The 18,652-nt window shown below is 43.0% G+C and overlaps 1 protein-coding gene across 1 annotated transcript in view; it reads left to right on the forward strand.

Moving 5' to 3' along the window:
• The window catches only part of fzr1a (fizzy/cell division cycle 20 related 1a), a 38,938-nt gene extending 20,987 nt beyond the window's left edge, over positions 1–17,951 (forward strand). Inside the window, exons 6-14 of the mRNA XM_034183103.1 lie at positions 635–720; positions 807–990; positions 1,886–1,951; positions 3,413–3,515; positions 3,638–3,822; positions 3,905–4,138; positions 4,330–4,434; positions 13,199–13,291; positions 16,256–17,951. Of these exons, the coding sequence (XP_034038994.1) occupies positions 635–720; positions 807–990; positions 1,886–1,951; positions 3,413–3,515; positions 3,638–3,822; positions 3,905–4,138; positions 4,330–4,434; positions 13,199–13,291; positions 16,256–16,297 (1,098 nt within the window). The 3' untranslated portion in view covers positions 16,298–17,951. The remainder of the gene's footprint in view (positions 1–634; positions 721–806; positions 991–1,885; positions 1,952–3,412; positions 3,516–3,637; positions 3,823–3,904; positions 4,139–4,329; positions 4,435–13,198; positions 13,292–16,255) is intronic.
• The last annotated feature ends 701 nt before the right edge of the window (positions 17,952–18,652 follow it).

The raw sequence follows: 18,652 nt of genomic DNA on the forward strand, positions 1-18,652 counted from the left end.
ATGGGTGAGCCTTTGCCATTCTGGTTATTCTTCTATCCATTTTGATGGTTGTTTTCCATTTTCTTCCATGTTCTCTGTTTTTTTTTTTTTTTTTTTTTTTTTTTTTTTGTCCATTTAAAGCATTGGAGATCATTGTAGATGAACAGCCTATAATTTATTGCACCTGCGTATAGGTTTTTCCCTCTCCAATCAGCTTTTTAATCAAACTACACTGTTCTTCTGAACAATGTCTTGAATGTCCCATTTTCCTCAGGCTTTCAAAGAGAAAAACATGTTCAACAGGTGCTGGCTTCATCCTTAAATAGGGGACACCTGATTCACACCTGTTTGTTCCACAAAATTGACAAACTCACTGACTGAATGCCACACTACTATTATTGTGAACACCCACTTTTCTACTTTTTTTTTTTTTTTTTACTAATAGTCCAATTTCATAGCCTTGAGTGTGCATATCATGAATGCTTGGTCTTGTTGGATTTGTGAGAATCTACTGGTACCTTGTTTCCCATGTAACAATAAGAAATATGCTCAAAACCTGGATTAATCTTTTTAGTCACATAGCACTACTGTTATTCTGAACACTACTGTATGTATGTTTGATTTATCCACTTAAGTTTAACACTGTGTTTTGCAGTATTCCGTAAGTACTAAGAGATCTCTGCCAGAGGAAGATGGAAATACAGTCTCTCCTTATTCTTTATCGCCTGTCAGTAGTAACAGGTATTTTTTGCCATTCTTATTTGCCATTTCTTTTCAAAGACCATCACAACATCATCGTGATATTCTAACAATATTCTATATTGCAGCCAGAAGTTACTGCGGTCGCCAAGGAAACCCACACGCAAAATTTCCAAAATTCCATTCAAAGTTCTGGATGCTCCCGAGCTTCAGGATGATTTCTACCTCAACCTTGTGGACTGGTCCTCTCTCAATGTGCTTAGTGTTGGCCTGGGCACATGTGTGTATCTGTGGAGTGCCTGCACCAGCCAGGTGTGTCTGACCTGCTCACAAATGCCACTTTTCTACATGGTTGAGAGAAACGGTGATTTTTCCAAACTAATCATTGGAAAAAGTAGAAATAGTGACTTCATGTCACCCAAATGACATGCTTTAGTTTGTAGTTGATGTAAAAATGGTTATTTGGCACACTGTTGCTGTGTGTAGCATTCAGCGCCAATGTTGTGATGAATGCTGCTGTATGTATGTTGTCTTATAATGCACTTCATCAAGAATGAAGAAATGAGGACGGCTCATTTGTGTGAAAACACATTTTTGAGCATTTTTGACATGATTATGGTGTAGTGAGCTCACTTGAGACTGCAAACCAGTACAGTTTCAGCCACAAGTTTCATGACCTGGTTCAGATTTGCCCTGTTGCAAAGCATCAGTGGGAAGAATAAAAGCACCAAACGGACAAAAATGTGTAATATTTTTGGGTTTGTGTTTTTGCTTTGTGTTAACATGATTACTTTCATTTTTCTCTCTCTCTTTCAAATATTACTTTAGCTTTGTAGAAGTTGACAAATGGACTGTATTTATATACTGCTTGTCCATCTGAATCAGATATTCAAAGCACTTTACAGTGATGCCGCACACACACATTCACACCAATGTCAGGGTGCCGCCATGCAAGGTGCTCAGTTGCACAGCGGGAGCAACTGGGGGATTAAGAACCTTGCCCAAGGGCCCTTAGTGATTTTTCTGTTGTAGCGGGGAGTTGAACCAAGGATCCTCTGGTCTCAAGCCCAACGCTTAACCACTGGAACATCACCTCCGCAATCATTTCTGAGGTTGAGAAAAATGTATTCTGACTTGTGTTAAAGATTTTTGGCATTTAGTTGTACTGATTATTGTAATTGTATTCACCCTTCTTTTTCCTCTTTAGGTGACACGCCTGTGTGACCTCTCTGTAGAAGGAGACTCTGTGACTTCAGTGGGCTGGTCGGAGAGGGTGTGTTCATCATCTTTTTCTCGCCAGCAGTTGCCAGTTACATTGTGCACAAATGTAGAGTTGTAACAACATACACTTACCTATGAAACAGTAGAGCTACACCAAGGCTATAAATTCATTACCAACTATTTTCATAATCATTTAATCATTTTGAGTCATTATAAAATCTTGAAATTTTTTTTTATTTCAGCTTCTTAAATGTGAAGACCTTTGTGGTTTCATGAGTAGCTTCTGTCTTCTTCTCTGATATCTTTGGGTTGTGGGCAGAACAAGACATTTGAGGGCATCGTCTTGGGCTTTGGAAAACATTGATCAACATTTTTCACTCACTCACTCATCTTCAACTGCTTACTCCAATTAAGGGTCATAGGGGCTGGAGCCTATCCCAGCATTCATAGGGCGTGAGGTGGGATACACCCTGGACAGGACGCCACTCTGTAACAGGGCCACATTTAGACAAACGCATTCACACCTACACGCACGCCTACGGACAATTTAAAGTTTTCAATTCACCTAACCTGCATGTTTTTGGACTTGGGAGGAAGCTGGAGCACCGTAGGGAACCCACACAAACACAGGAAGAACATGCATACTCCACACTGAAAGGCCGCAGGTGGGAATCAATGTCATGACCTTCTCGCTGTGAGGCCACAGTGCTAACCACTAAGCTACTGTGCTACCCAACATTTTTCACTTTATTCTGAAATCTTTTGGGCCAAACACGTAATTGATTAATCAAGAAAATAACATCAGTTGAATGTGGAAATAGTCGTTAGTTGCAGCCCTACTGCACAGGACAAAATGCAGTACACAAGTGTAGTATTATTACAATTTATGTAGTAGAGTGGTGGCCAAGTGGTTAATGCACTTGGTTTCAGTGCAGAAGGTTCTGGGTTCAAATCCCACCCCTGCCACATTTCTCCATGTAATGTGGAGTTGCGTCAGGAAGGGCATCCGGCGTAAAACCTATGCCAATTCAACATGCAGATCCACCTTGGATTTGCTGTGGCGACCCCGAGTGCAAACAAGGGAGCAGCCGAAGGGACTTACTTATGTAGTAGAGAGGAACTTCAATTCCAGTGTGGGTTATATTTTCATATTTTTGGCCACATTGCTTTTCAAATAATACTGAGCAGTGTAATTGCTGAGACTTGGGAACATGTTGACATCTACAGCACAAGGTCAGATTTGGGAAGAAATCTAAACTTTGTCTGGTTTCTGATGATGGAGCATAATTGCCCGTTTCCAGTTCTCAGCAAAATGTTTAAAAAAAATTAACAGTTGGATTAACAGCAAAAACTGTGAAAATCAGCTTTATATTTTATGACAAATCTGGAATTTCATTTCAGAAAGTGTTACACACACCCCACCCCCTACGTAAATTCCCTTTTGTAAACGTTTCAGCAGTTGTGGATTTTTCCATGTATTGGTGTGATAATCTGTGGTAATTGGTGTCTTTAGGGTAACCTGGTTGCTGTGGGCACTCACAAAGGTTATGTACAGATCTGGGATGCAGCAGCAGGGAAGAAACTTTCTGTACTAGAAGGACATACAGCCAGAGTGGGTGAGTTTTTATTCAGGAGATTTTGGAGGTGTACTCAGCTGTGGAAGTGTAATATTACTGCCATACATTTATCTTCACATGTGTTGTGGCAGCCAATCAGATCTATTTTTCTCTACTGTCAGGTGCACTAGCATGGAATGCCGACCAGCTGTCGTCCGGAAGCCGTGATAGAGTGATCCTTCAGCGGGACATCAGAGCCCCGCCTGTCCAGTCAGAGCGTCGTCTCCAAGGACACAGACAGGAGGTCTGCGGGCTCAAATGGAGCACAGACCATCAGCTTCTGGCATCTGGGGGAAATGATAACAAGGTATGCAGAAGGAGTATCTCACCTGTATACATCTCAGTCACCATTGCACAGAATAACAGAACTCTCCCCCTGGTGCGTGTAGCTGCTTGTGTGGAACCACTCGAACGTGGTCCCAGTGCAGCAGTACACTGAACACTTGGCTGCAGTGAAGGCCATTGCCTGGTCCCCCCATCAGCACGGCCTGCTGGCGTCAGGAGGTGGCACTGCTGACCGCTGCGTCCGCTTCTGGAACACGCTGACAGGACAACCCCTGCAGTGCACCGATACTGGTTCGCAGGTCTGCAACCTGGCCTGGTCCAAGCACACAAATGAGCTGGTGGGTCTACACTGAAACCTCAAATTGGGACAAGTGTTTATTTTTCTGTGATAATTTAAACAAAGTACAGAGAACTGCATTTTGAGAGATGTGTTTTTTTGCTGTCCTCACAACTTGTAGTTATTTTCATCTTGGTGTCTAAAACCTTTTGCTTCTGTAAATGTCACAAATCTACTTTTCTCTTCCTGCAGGTCAGCACACATGGTTATTCTCAGAACCAGATCCTGGTGTGGAAGTATCCCTCCCTCACACAAGTAGCCAAACTTACAGGACATTCTTACAGAGTACTTTATCTGGTCAGTACATACGTGAGACATAAATAGTCAAATACACAATAGTTTAATTGTGGTGTTTGCTGATTATTTGGTGCATAAAGTATAGCTTTGTTAGGACAGAAATATTTCTGTGTGGACACACTTGATTCTGTCAGTAATGAAAGTTTTACAGTTTTTGTTTTATTTTGCTTTTTGTCTGGCCTGATAAATTTTTTTGAAAAATTGAAGCCAATGCTTCATATATGAATTTATTGCCCTGAAAATGTTACAAAAAATCCAGAAAAAGTTTTGAACTATGTGGGATCAATTCTTTGTTTTTACTTTCCTGTGGCTGCACCCATTTTTGTAGTTTTGTTTGGCTCATTTGACTGATAGACGACCTGACAAAAAAAATTCAGCCAGTGCATGGGAAAACTAGTCAGGACTGTGTGTTTTTCAGGATGTTTAGTAAGTTGTTTGTTTGTATGTTGTATGTTTAGTAAGTAAGTTACACTCTGGGTCACCACAGTAAATCCAAGGTGGATCGGCGTGTTGAATTGGCACAGGATTTTACACCGGATGCCCTTCCTGACGCAACATGGAGAAATGTGGCACGGTGTGGGGTTTGAACCAGTAACCTTATGCACTGAAACCAAGTGCACTAACCCCTTGGCCACCATCTTCTCAACCTGATATATGGGTGTTTGTGGTCCATAGTAGAGTTTTGTACATGTTTAAAAAACCCAGAGTCTTTGTATCATGTCTGTATCAGAATGCACCACTGAGCATGTAGAATTTCAAAATTTCCTGGGGGGGATCCCCACAGACTCCCTTCAGTTGCTTTGGGGTTTCCAGCTTTGCAAATGGCCCACTGGTCCCACTTATTCAGTGATGTGCGGGTCAGGGTTTTCTTTGAAACCGGCACCCACCCGACCCATTCTGAGAGCCAGTCCACACTGTTTGACCTGCAAAAATGTGCTGTGATTTTCATATCCGACACGCAAAGAGAGAGGGAAGCGGGGGCAATGGGTCTGAACATTCTCTCTCTCTGGCATGCATAAACATGACATCTGGCACCTTAAAAATATTTTTAACCAGGCTACACTTTTGTTTTTATTTTTTAGCCAAAACTGATTACTGCTCACCTATAACTGTATTATAATTAATATTTCACAATTTGTAAGATGTTGGTTACAGTAATCACATAGAATTTATCAGGCAGCACAGAGTGCACACTCTGTTTTACTGTGCAAAACACTGCATCTTTCAATTAATTAAATTGTCCATGTCCACATAGTAAAGATGAGGACAAACATCAAAATTATTTCACAAAAACTGCCAGGGACAAAATTATTAGCCCCTCAATGCTAATAGTCAATCATGTATCCTTTTTGCCGGATAACAGCCTGCAGTCATTTGTTGTACTGTTCCACAAGTCTCAGACATGTCTCCTGAGGAATCCCAGCACATTGTTCTTTGGCAACAACCTGGACTCAGTTTAGCTGCTGACTGCTTGAGGTTTTCTTTCAAAATCTTATATCTTTCCTTCTTCATGATTTCTTCCACCTCGAGAAGATTCCCAGTTCTAGACACATGGAAGTGTCCCCACAAAATAATACTCCCACCGCCATTTTTCACTGTGGGGATGGTGTTCTTTGGGTTAAGCGCCTTTCCCTTCTTTCTCCAAATATAAGCAACATCTCTATAGCCAAAGAGCTCTAGTTTTATCTCATCTGACAAAAGGACACACTCCAGGTTGTCCTTGGCATACTTCAGTCTGGCTTGAAAGTGTCTATTCTGCAGAAGTGGAGTTTTTCTTGGTATGCAACTTCACAATCGATTCCTGTACAGGGTTCTAGTGATTGTCTTCTTTGAGACTATAATTCTCGACTTGGCTAAGTCATTCACTTATGGCTTTGCAGTTGTTCTGGAATCAGTTGTTCTAGAACATCATTAAGACTAGGGATGGGTATTGATAAGATTTTATCGACACCGATGCCATTATCGATTCTGCTTATCGGTCCGATTCCTTATCGATTCCCTTATCGATACCTCGTGAATTTTGTACTAAAAGTAGGCTTTACAGGTTTTCTATGTATTTCATTGAGTCTTAAAGTACCGGTAAATAAATATGAAATTGGTCATTGTACCCTTGATCTCTGTACATAAATAAAAATAAACAAAACGGTGTTTCACTTTGAAGTTATTAATTCAGACTGGATTCTATCATTCTGACTTGACTCGTCAGAGAGCCGCGCAACATTTGGAGCTGTGTGAACAGAACGGAGGACGATTCTTGTTTCTTTCTCGCAACAAGACAGGAGTCCCAGTTAGTAACTTTAATCCGCACAAACATGACTCATGTTTGACATATTCAGGGATGAAAGTGGTGAAAAACAAAAAAAAGCTGAAACCCCAAATTACCCCCCCCCCCCCAACACCACCCGCACGAAAATGTTTCAATTCTAGAAATAAGACAGGGATGAAATGGAGGTGTAAGAGTCACTAGGTGTTCACAGGAAACACTTATTTATTTCTGTTTGTATTTATTTATTTATGTATGTTCATTGTTAGTTGCTTTTATATTTTCTGTTGTGTTTCTATTCAGGTTGTTTTTGTCTTTCTCTAAAATTGTGTATAATAATCATTAGATTATTAATATATAAACAAAAATAAATTTAAGAAATATTACAATTTGAAAACAAATGCACCTGAACATGACAGCTGCAACTGCTTAATGCTAACTTTTAACATTGAAAATGCCATAGATATGCTAACGCGTTCTATCAACTGTTTCAGAAGACCATAACAGATCGGTTTAACATAGAAAAGGTAAATAATACCCACAGACGTATGGTCTTTAGGGTTTTAGCGGTGGAAAATTAAGCGAAAGAAAGAAAGAATAAACGAAGCAATAGATCGAAGCATTGCTTCAATCATTGCTTCAATCTGTGAACAACTGCTTCGATTGGTTTAAGGTTCAAAGCAAAGCCGAGCTGCAGAAAAGTTGATTACGGACCCGCTGCAGGGTCTGTAATCAATGTAGAGAAATGATCATTTTCCTGACAAACACCCCCCAAAACAGCGGCCACTCTGAAGGACCGATAACAGAATCATTAAGCACAAAGCTTATTGATGTCGGTGGATCGAATCATTTCTTAACGATACCCGAAAGGAACCGGTTCTCGATACCCATCCCTAATTGAGACGTGTCTCAATGATGTCCCAAGCTTCTCTGATGTGTAGACACATCAGAGAAGCTTGGGACTCCGACAAGGGCGGTCGCATCTCCTCCTCTCTGCTCTATCTCTGCCCCAACCTTCAAAGTCCCTACTTCACAGCTGGTCTCAGAATGCTATTGACACCATTTTTTTCAACAAGGAAATCAGGGCTGGGGCACCCTGTGTGCCCAAATGGAACCTACCCTGCAGCCTATGTTCTCGACACCTGGGAGAAGTGGTGCATTGCGTGCTTGATACCACTCTCTGTGGAAAATGTCAAAGACTTATTTATATTTGATTTTATAGTGGGAGGGCTGGTGCTTATTGGTTTATGTTCTGCCCTGACCTACCGGAGAATTGGCAAGACGGCTGCTACTAGAACCACTACCCCTCACCTGTTCATTATGATTAATGAGTTGGGCAAGGCGGTACACTCTCAGACTGCGTTAACCCTTGAACTCAGACGTAAGTTGGAAAACATCTTGGAGCAGATGTACACCTTGCAAAGGAAGATGTCGGAGACCAGGGAATACTCATAAATTGGATTTGGTTGGTCAGAAGAGCTGTAAATGGTGTTTCTCTGCTTAACCCTAAACATGGCAAGCTTATCACCCTCCGAAGGTCAAAACACCCCATTGTTTTACTCCAGAAGAATCTCTGCACCCTTGGCGAACCATTCGGCTGCCCCTCTTATCTTCTGCCCTCCCCTACAGTCTGATGTTGTCAAGGCAACTCCAGACATTTTGCACACACTGACTGAAACTGATACAAACTCATCTGACATACGAATTCAACTTATCTGTACCCATGATGCACCAAAGATGTTATACTGCGTGTACATTGGAAGATAACCCTTAATTTTAACTTGATTTTGCAAATTTAAACATTACCAAGTTAATGCACATCATTGCACAACAGTGTTTTATGCTATGATTGCAAAAGGTCTGTTCCAAAGGGACTAAGAATTTTGACCCTGATAGTTTTAGGTTTTTGTGAAAAAAAAAAAAATTTCTGTGTGCAAAGTAAAATATTATAAGTATCCAAAATAAAACTAGGATAATTACAAATGCTGTGGAAATTTCCTTGCTCTGTTAAAAAAGCACTTGGGAAAATATTGAGGGAAAAATGTAAAATTTCTTAGAGGGCTAATAATTTTCCCCTCATCTGTACACGTTAGTACCTTTCTGTTTGTTGCAGTGCATATGGGTATTCATTGGGGGAAGAGGAAAAGAGAAATATATATATACATATACACACATATAGTTGTGTTCAAAATAATGGCAGTGTGTTTAAAAAAGTGAGTAAAGCTCCAAATCCTTGAAATTGTTTTTTTTTTTTTTTAATACACACAAACTGATCCATGATCCATCCATCCATTTTCTTCTGCTTTATCCGGAGTCAGGTCGCGGGGGCAGCAGCTCAAGCAAAGCCGCCCAGACCTCCCGATCCACACACACCTCCCCCAGCTCCTCCGGGGGAACCCCAAGGCGTTCCCAAGCCAGCCGAGAGATGTAATCCTTCCAGCGTGTCCTGGGTCTTCCCCGGGGCCTCCTCCCAATGGGACGTGCCCGGAACACCTCTCCAGCGAGGCGTCCAGGGGGCATCCGGAAAAGATGCCCGAGCCACCTCAACTGACTCCTTTCGATGTGGAGGAGCAGCGGCTTGACTCCGAGCTCCTCACCCTATCTCTAAGGGAGCACCCAGCCACCCTGCGGAGGAAACTCATCTCGCCTGCTTGTACCTGCGATCTCGTTCTTTCGGTCATGAGCCAAATCTCATAACCATAGGTGAGGATCGGAACATAGATCAGTCGGTAAATCGAGAGCTTTGCCCCCGTACTCAGCTCTCTCTTCACCACGACGGTCCGATACAGTGACCGCATCACTGCAGACGCTGCACCGATCCGTCTATCGATCTCACGCTCCATCTGTCCCTCACTCGTGAACAAGACCCCGAGATACTTAAACTCCTCCACTTGAGGCAAGGACACTCCACCGACCTGAAGAGGGCAAATCACCTTTTTCCGGTCGAGAACCATGGCCTTGGATTTGGAGGTGCTGATTTTCATCCCGGACGCCTCACACTTGGCTGCAAACCGCCCCAGTGCACGCTGAAGGTCCTGATTTGACAAAGCCAACAGAACCACATCGTCCGCAAACAGCAGAGACGAGATTCTGTGGTTCCCAAACCAGACCCCCTCTACACCCTGGCTGCGCCTAGAAATTCTGTCCATAAAAATAATGAACAGAACCGGTGACAAAGGGCAGCCCTGGCGGAGGCCAACGTGCACTGGAAACAGGTTTGACTTACTACCGGCAATGCGAACCAAGCTCCTGCTGCGGTCGTACAGGGACCGGATAGCCCTTAGCAAAGGACCCCGGACCCCGTACTCCCGGAACACTCCCCACAGGGTGCCCCGAGGGACACGGTCGAACGCCTTCTCCAGATCCACAAAACACATGTGGACTGGTTGGGCGAACTCCCATGAACCCTCGAGCACCCGATGGAGCGTGTAGAGCTGGTCCAGTGTGCTGCAACCAGGACGAAAACCACACTGCTCCTCCTGAATCCGAGGTTCGACCATCAGTCGAATTCTCCTCTCCAGTACTCTGGAATAGACCTTACTGGGGAGGCTGAGGAGTGTGATCCCCCTATAGTTGGAACACACCCTCCGGTCCCCCTTCTTAAACAGAGGGACCACCACCCCGGTCTGCTAATCCAGAGGCACTGTCCCCAATCGCCACGCGATGTTGCAGAGGTGTGTCAGCCACGACAGTCCCACAACATCCAGAGACTTAAGATACTCAGGACGGATTTCATCCACCCCAGGAGCCTTGCCACCGAGGAGCTTTCTAACCACCTCGGTGACTTCTGCCTGGGTAATGGATGAGTCCGCCTCTGGGTCCCCAGTCTCTGCTTCCACTTCGGAAGACGTGACGATGGGATTGAGGAGATCCTCGAAGTACTCCTTCCACCGCCCAACAACATCCCCAGTCAAGGTCAACAGCTCCCCACCCGCACCGTAAACAGTGCCGGTGGAGAGCTGCTTCCACCTCCTGAGGCGTCGGACGGTTTGCCAGAATCTCTTCGAGGCCGACCGATAGTCCTCCTCCATAGCCTCCCCGAACTCCTCCCAGACCCGAGTTTTTGCCTCTGGGGAACGCTTGGTCTGCCGGTACCTGTGAGCTGCCTCTGGGGTCCCACCTACCAACAAAGATAAGTAGGACTCCTTCTTCAGCTTGACGGCATCCCTTACGTCCGGTGTCCACCACCGGGTTCGGGGATTGCCACCGCAACAGGCACCAGAGACCTTGCAACCACAGCTACGAGCGGCCGCATCAACAATGGAGGTGGAGAACATGGTCCACTCGGACTCCATGTCTCCAACCTCCCCCGGGATCTGGGAGAAGCTCTCCCGGAGGTGGGAGTTGAAGACCTCCCTGACAGAGGGTTCCGCCAGTCGTTCCCAGCAGACCCTCACGATACGTTTGTGCCTGCCAGGTCTGACCGGCTTCCCCCCTCCCAGCGGATCCAACTCACCACCAGGTGGTGATCGGTCGACAGCTCTGCCCCTCTCTTTACCCGAGTGTCCGAGACACTTGGCCGAAGGTCAGATGATACGACTACAGAGTCGATCATCGACCTCCGGCTCAGGGTGTCCTGGTGCCACTTACACTTATGGACACCCTTGTGCTCGAACATGGTGTTCGTGATGGACAAACTGTGACTAGCACAGAAGTCCAACAACTGAACACCACTTGGGTTCAGATCGGGGAGGCCGTGCTTCCCGATCACCCCCCTCCAGGTCTCACTGTCGCCGCCCACGTGGGCGTTGAAATCCCCCAGGAGAACAATGGAGTCCCCAGTCGGAGCGCTATCTAGTACCCCTCCCAGGGACTCCAGGAAGGTCGGGTACTCTACACTGCCGCTCGGCCCGTAGGCCGAGACAACAGTGAGAGACCTGTCCCCGACCCGAAGGCGTAGGGACGTGACCCTCTCGTTCACCGGAGTGAACTCCAACACATGGCGACTGAGCTGGGGAGCAATAAGCAATGCAACCCCAGCTCTCCGCCTCTCCCCGTGGGCCACGCCAGAAAAATGAAGTGTCTAGCCCCTCTCCAGGAGTTGGGTACCAGAGCCCATTCTGTGCATGGAGGTGAGCCCGACTATCTCTAGTCGGTATCTCTCACCCTCCTGCACAAGCTCAGGCTCCTTGCCCCCCAGCGAGGTGACATTCCATGTCCCAACAGCCAGGGGCTGTGAGCATGGACCGGGCCGCCGTGCCACCCGCCCTCGACCGCCACCCAATCCTCTCTGCACCCGACCCCCATGGCCCCCTCTGCAGGTGGTGAACCCACAGGAGGCTGATCCATGATCCCTAAAGAAAAAATTTAGGCACTGCTGTTTTTTTTGTTTTTGTTTTTGTTTTTTGTTTTTTTTTTTGGAACAGCCTAATATTTCTTTTTCTTCACTTTATGTAAATTAATAACAAATATGGTAAATTTTTCTTGTTTTGATTTGGAATAGAATGTGGAATAGAATAGAATCAAAGCTGTTTTAAGGATTTTGAGCTGAATTCACTTTTTTAAACACATTGCTGTTATTTTGAACGTGTGTGTGCACGCGAGAGAGTGCGGCTGGGATTATAAACAGAAAAAAAAGTTGCTCGATTGTCTGTGATATAAAGAAGCCGCTGTTTGACTACCAGTTTGAGCTTGTGTTGTGTTGTGTGCCACAGCTATTTTTTCCGCAATTATTTTGTCTGTACATTGGGCAGGTGTGCAGTGCTGTTCTGCAGACAGAATGCAAACGTAGTATGGAGCATCAACTACAGCCTACTGACATGTACGCACCACGCTGAGCAGAGCGCACTTTCTGGAGTGTGTAATATATCAAGATTACACTGGTCAACAATTTTTCTTGCATGGACTTTTTCAATGCATTTTGGGTAATTTGGGGGCACTGAATCTGAATCTAGTGTTAGTTTTTGTTAGCCACATCACATTTTTGAGATATGAAAACATGTTTATCATATCAAGCATTGAAGCAAAAGCTGCAGTCTCGCACACCTCTTTGGCGCCATAAACGATATTATGGCTCTTGTTCTCATTTCCTGAAGCTGGTTTAAAAACTATGCTTTGAAGCTGCTTACGTATGTGCATGATTAGCTGTGCTAAACTCCTTGTGAATGAATGAGCAATTTTTGTGTAATCCATCAATGCGGATTATGCAGATTGCATAAAAATGTGATGTGATAGAGGAAATCTGAGCTCAGATTCAGATTTAGCACCCCAAAAATTACCCTCAATCAGTTCTCAAAGTCCATGCAAGAAATGTTTTGGTGTTGTTGACCAGTGTTATTCATTACTTTTTGTGAACTCTGCATTGTCACTTTTTGACCCGCCCCGCCTGCTCCTGCAATATTTTATCACTGGGTTATGAATTGACCCATGCATCACTACTAGTCAGTGTTTTGCTTTGGGTTTTATTTTTTCCTCTTAGCTCACTTTCATCATTGTTCTATGAAAACCACCTGCTTAGACAAAGTGACTGTCGACTGCAAGATAATAAAACTTTGTGCCCAGGCTATGTCCCCTGATGGAGAGGCTATCGTGACAGGAGCTGGAGATGAAACACTTCGGTTCTGGAATGTCTTCAGCAAGATGAGATCCACTAAGGTAATTATTCTTTAAGCTGCATTTACACATAACAGTGGCAAGTCAGGAATGCCACGAAGTACACATTCTTGGCCACTGATCACGAATGTGATGATTCGGGGCAGAGGCGTCAGGTGTCCTTAGGAACTGTTGCAACCTGTTACCACGCATTACGATTAATGGCACATGTTGCTGGAGAATTATCAGGAACCATTACGCACAGTCAAGAATAATATTCCGGGTTGTTCGGCGTTGTCACGTTGTGAATGTGACACACACACACACCCATATTCATCCAACCGTCAGTTGCTGAACAATTCAGATCGCTCCAGTTTGCTCCTCAAAATCCACAGCAGAAGAACTTTGTGACTGCATGCTTAGTTGGGCTCTGTGCCATGGAGTGGCACAGAGAGGAGGAGGAGGAGATGGCGAGAGAGCCAGATATGTGGCTCCATGTAGCTCTCATCTCGGTCATTTTCCCACACATCAGGCACGTGCAGCAGGTGAAACACCTGCAGGAGCGCACTGAGGAGCACTGGAACGAAACTTTTAGCCAACTTGGCGTCACTGACCTTCTTCACCATACTGCAGCAATGAAACTGGATGTGGTGCAGCAGGGTTTAATTGTGCACACGTCAGAGAAGAACGCTGTCACACTCTATTAAGGATCATCACTAATCAAGATGGATCAACACGCTCAGTTGCGACCTCCATGACATGAGGCGAAATGAGGGTGGTGTGTGACATTCGTGGAAGATTTTTTTTTTTTGACAGCCAAAAACATGCTCCATGAAAATCACGAATATCACACACCAACACGCACTATTAAGAAACCTATTCAGATGCGTTGTCACGCTAAGAATTTCAGGAATGTGCCAAGACTGACACAAATATGACATTCGTAACACTTCTTGCCTATGTGTAAACACAGCATAAGAGTTCTACAGATTGAGTCTTCGAACTGTCCCACAGTTTATGATTTTACTTTGATTTTTAATACTTTGGCTGTTGGCAATAATTATGGAATCACCAGCCTCGGAGGATGTTCATTCAGTTGTTTAATTTTGTAGAAAAAAGCAGATCACAGACATGACACAAAACTAAAGTAATTTCAAATGGCAACTTTCTGGCTTTAAGAAACACTATAAGAAATCAGGAAAAATAATTGTGGCAGTCAGTAACGGTTACTTTTTTAGACCAAGCAGAGGGAAAAAAAATATGGACTCACTCAATTCTGAGGAAAAAATTATGGAATCACCCTGTAAATTTTCATCCCCAAAACTAACATCTGCATCAAATCAGATCTGCTCATTAGTCTGCATCTATAAAGGAGTGATCACACCTTGGAGAGCTGTTGCACCAAGTGGACTGACATGAATCATGGCTCCAACACAAGAGATGTCAGTTGAAACAAAGGAGAGGATTATTAAACTCTTAAAAGAGGGTAAATCATCATGCAATGTTGCAAAAGATGTTGGTTGTTCACAGTCAGCTGTGTCTAAACTCTGGACAAAATACAAACAACATGGGAAGGTTGTTAAAGGCAAACATACTGGTAGACCAAGGAAGACATCAAAGCATCAAGACAGAAAACCTAAAGCAGTATGTCTCAAAAATCGAACATGCACAGCAAAACAAATGAGGAACGAATGGGAGGAAACTGGAGTCAACGTCTGTGACCGAACTGTAAGAAACCACCTAAAGGAAATGGGATTTACATACAGAAAAGCTAAACGAAAGCCATCATTAACACCTAAACAGAAAAAAACAAGGTTACAATGGGCTAAGGAAAAGCAATCGTGGACTGTGGATGACTGGATGAAAGTCATATTCTGTGATGAATCTCAAATCTGCATTGGGCAAGGTGATGATGCTGGAAGTTTTGTTTGGTGCCGTTCCAATGAGATTTATAAAGATGACTGCCTGAAGAGAACATGTAAATTTCCATAGTCATTGATGATATGGGGCTGCATGTCAGGTAAAGGCACTGGGGAGATGGCTGTCATTACATCATCAATAAATGCACAAGTTTACGTTGATATTTTGGACACTTTTCTTATCCCATCAATTGAAAGGATGTTTGGGGATGATGAAATCATTTTTCAAGATGATAATGCATCTTGCCATAGAGCAAAAACTGTGAAAATATTCCTTGCAAAAAGACACATAGGGTCAGTGTCATGGCCTGCAAATAGTCCGGATCTTAATCCAATTGAAAATCTTTGGTGGAAGTTGAAGAAAATGGTCCATGACAAGGCTGCAACCTGCAAAGCTGATCTGGCAACAGCAATCAGAGAAAGTTGGAGCCAGATTGATGAAGAGTACTGTTTGTCACTCATTAAGTCCATGCCTCAGAGACTGCAAGCTGGTATAAAAGCCAGAGGTGGTGCAACAAAATACTAGTGATGTGTTGGCGTGTTCTTTTGTTTTTCATGATTCCATAATTTTTTCCTCAGAATTGAGTGATTCCATATTTTTTTCCCTCTGCTTGGTCTAAAAAAGTAACCGTTACTGACTGCCACAATTTTTTTTTCCTGATTTCTTATAGTGTTTCTTAAAGCCAGAAAGTTGCCATTTGAAATGACTTTAGTTTTGTGTAATGTCTGTGATCTGCTTTTTTTCTACAAAATTAAACAACTGAATGAACATCCTCCGAGGCCGGTGATTCCATAATTTTTGCCAGGGGTTGTATATGGTGGGCCAATAAAATGTTACCACTTTTTTAAGTCGTACAATTAAAAATGTCATCAATTATTGAATTGTGCGGAAACAAGAGACAAAGCATCAATGTTAATTTGATGCTCTGTTGCAAGTCTGTAAATAAAATTTTCGAATAAGTTCTCATTTCAAAAATTTGTGTACGATCAAAAAGTGGTAACATTTTATTGGCCCACCGTGTGTGTATGTATGTATGTATGTATGTATGTATATATTATTATTATTATTATCACTTTTATGTGGCTCTTTTGTCCACCACTCTTACAGGAATCCGTTTCAGTGCTAAATCTCTTCACCAGGATCCGGTAGAAAGTAGCGCTACAACTAGAAGATGGTCGTTTATCATTGCATGTGTGGAGTCCTCGTTGTAATCAGGAACCTTCTTGGAGTTTTCACCTCAGCAGTCTGCAGAGAGTGCCCATCAACTGCCCTTATTTAATTAGCCAACTTGTAGCTGGAGGTGGGAGGAGCCGGCTGCATGCATAGTCTGAGGAGACGTGTACATAAAGTTGAACGAAACCACTGCCGCCTCCAGTCCTGTCTGACACAGAGAAGTTTGGGGACATCTCTCCCAATGCAATTATGTTTTGTTTACAGACTGATGTTGTGCATACCTGCCAAATATTACATTTGTGCTTATGATTGTCTATTTATTTTTTTCATTTTTATTTTTTTTTAACATAGTGTTTGAAAGGTTGGTAGATTCACTTTTATATATGTAATTATACTGCAGGGTTTTTTTTGTTTTGTTTTGTTTTGTTTCTTTTTGATTGGATCAATGGAGTATGTCTGGTGTTGTTAGGGCAAGGTGTTTTTTTTTCTTTTTTTAACTGAGGGGTTTCATAAACATTGGCAGCCTTACCCCTTGTGGCTTTAAAAGGAGTGGTTAGTTAGCACGGGGAGTAGAAACAAGCCTGATCTGCTTTATAAATTTGCTGGTCTCATAAATCTGGCATTAAGTTAATTTTCACTAAAGAAAAAAAAATTAGCCAGTATTACAAAGTAAACATTTCATATTCTCTTTTTTGTTTGTTTTTTAAAAATCACATTAAAGCATACATTCACATAAATGGTGAGGTGTGAGCTCACAGTGATGTTTCTGCAAACATTCTACAATCGCTTCTTAAGCAGTTCATCTGTATGCTCACTATGACGAAAACAGAAGATTTCAATTCAGTTATCTTTCATATTCATTCTTTGTGAATGACTTTTGTGGATGTTGCTAATCTTATTTCCTTACTTCTAAATGAATGTTGGCGGGGGGAACTTTGGCTTATCAGTATATTTGGTTTTTGTTTTTTTGTACACCCTAGATCAGATCAGATAGTTCCCCCCCCCCCCAATATTTTAAAGTAACGGCACTTGTCTTACCCATTCTATGTTGTGACATTAGGCCATTATACTATCTGTAAAAGGAACCTTTCCTATAATTTGTAACATAATCCCGATTTAAGGTCTCTCCCCCCCACCCCCAGTGAATATTGAGTTGACCAGTGTGCCACCGTTAAATGAATGCTACTTTTTTGTGTAGGTTGGCTCCTGTACGGCAGTAGTGTGCTTGTTTACCTAATGCAGGGGCTTCACAGTCCTGATGCTGACCCACAGCACAGTTTCATTTTAAGCCAGAGAGACACACAAAACAGTCTGTCCAGAACTGGTGTCGACCAGCTCTTGATTGGCTGCAGACCCCTGCTCTGGCTAATGAAGGGCTTCGTTATGAGCCTGTGTCTTGACGTATGTTGGGGTAGAACACGGAGACATGGGCAGTGCTGTGGGTCCCAGGGATCAGCATCAGAATCACTGCTCTAATGAGGGAATTTGATGGACAGTTCCAGTGCTAAAGTTTGTGCAGATTTCTTTTAATGCCACTTCAAAATCAAGATGATGCTACCAACTTGAATTACTAAATGTTAAAAAAAAGCATATTTCTGTACTAAAAGAATTAAACAAGCATATCTTGTACGTTAACGCTGTGGCTGGTTTATTGTCCAGAAACTAGATAAAATCATCATATAAAAGCAGTATGCTTCTGTTCAGTAAAATGCGGTGTACCTTTCACCTTAAGGATTTTTGAATTCAGGTTTGTAAAACGTTAAATCTCAAAGTGACATTTTACCAATGTTAGATTTGTGACTCATGACAGGGATTTCTGATGGTAAATTTTTACTGCTAACATAAATGGAGCATGCTGTTTTGTGCTTACACAAGAATGGAAATGACAAAACAAGTATATAATGTTCAACAGTTGGAAGGTTCTGGATTTATGAGTAGTAGTACTGAGCATTGTGCTCCTATTGGAGCCTGTCATGTCTGAGAAAGGATGCTCCAGATGCCCACTCACATGATCTGCCTCAGGTTTGGACCTGGCTGCCACTGTGGAGAGGACATTCCCTCAAGTACCTCACCATGGACCTGTTCAAAAAATAGCTTTTTCATTAAACCTATTCAAACTGATATTATTCCCATTCTCCAAGGTCTAAATTCAGTGTTGCCACAGTTACTTTGAAAAAGTAACTTAGTTACTTTACTGATTACTCAATTGTAAAAGTAACTAAGTTAGATTACTAGTTATTTTTTTAGTTACTTTTCCCAGCTGCCGACAACAACCCGCTGCCACCTCAACATGACAATGATACCTGTTTTGCCAAAACTCACTTTATAGTC

Source organism: Thalassophryne amazonica, chromosome 12 (genome assembly GCF_902500255.1).
Source record: "Thalassophryne amazonica chromosome 12, fThaAma1.1, whole genome shotgun sequence".
Classification (NCBI taxonomy): domain Eukaryota; kingdom Metazoa; phylum Chordata; class Actinopteri; order Batrachoidiformes; family Batrachoididae; genus Thalassophryne; species Thalassophryne amazonica.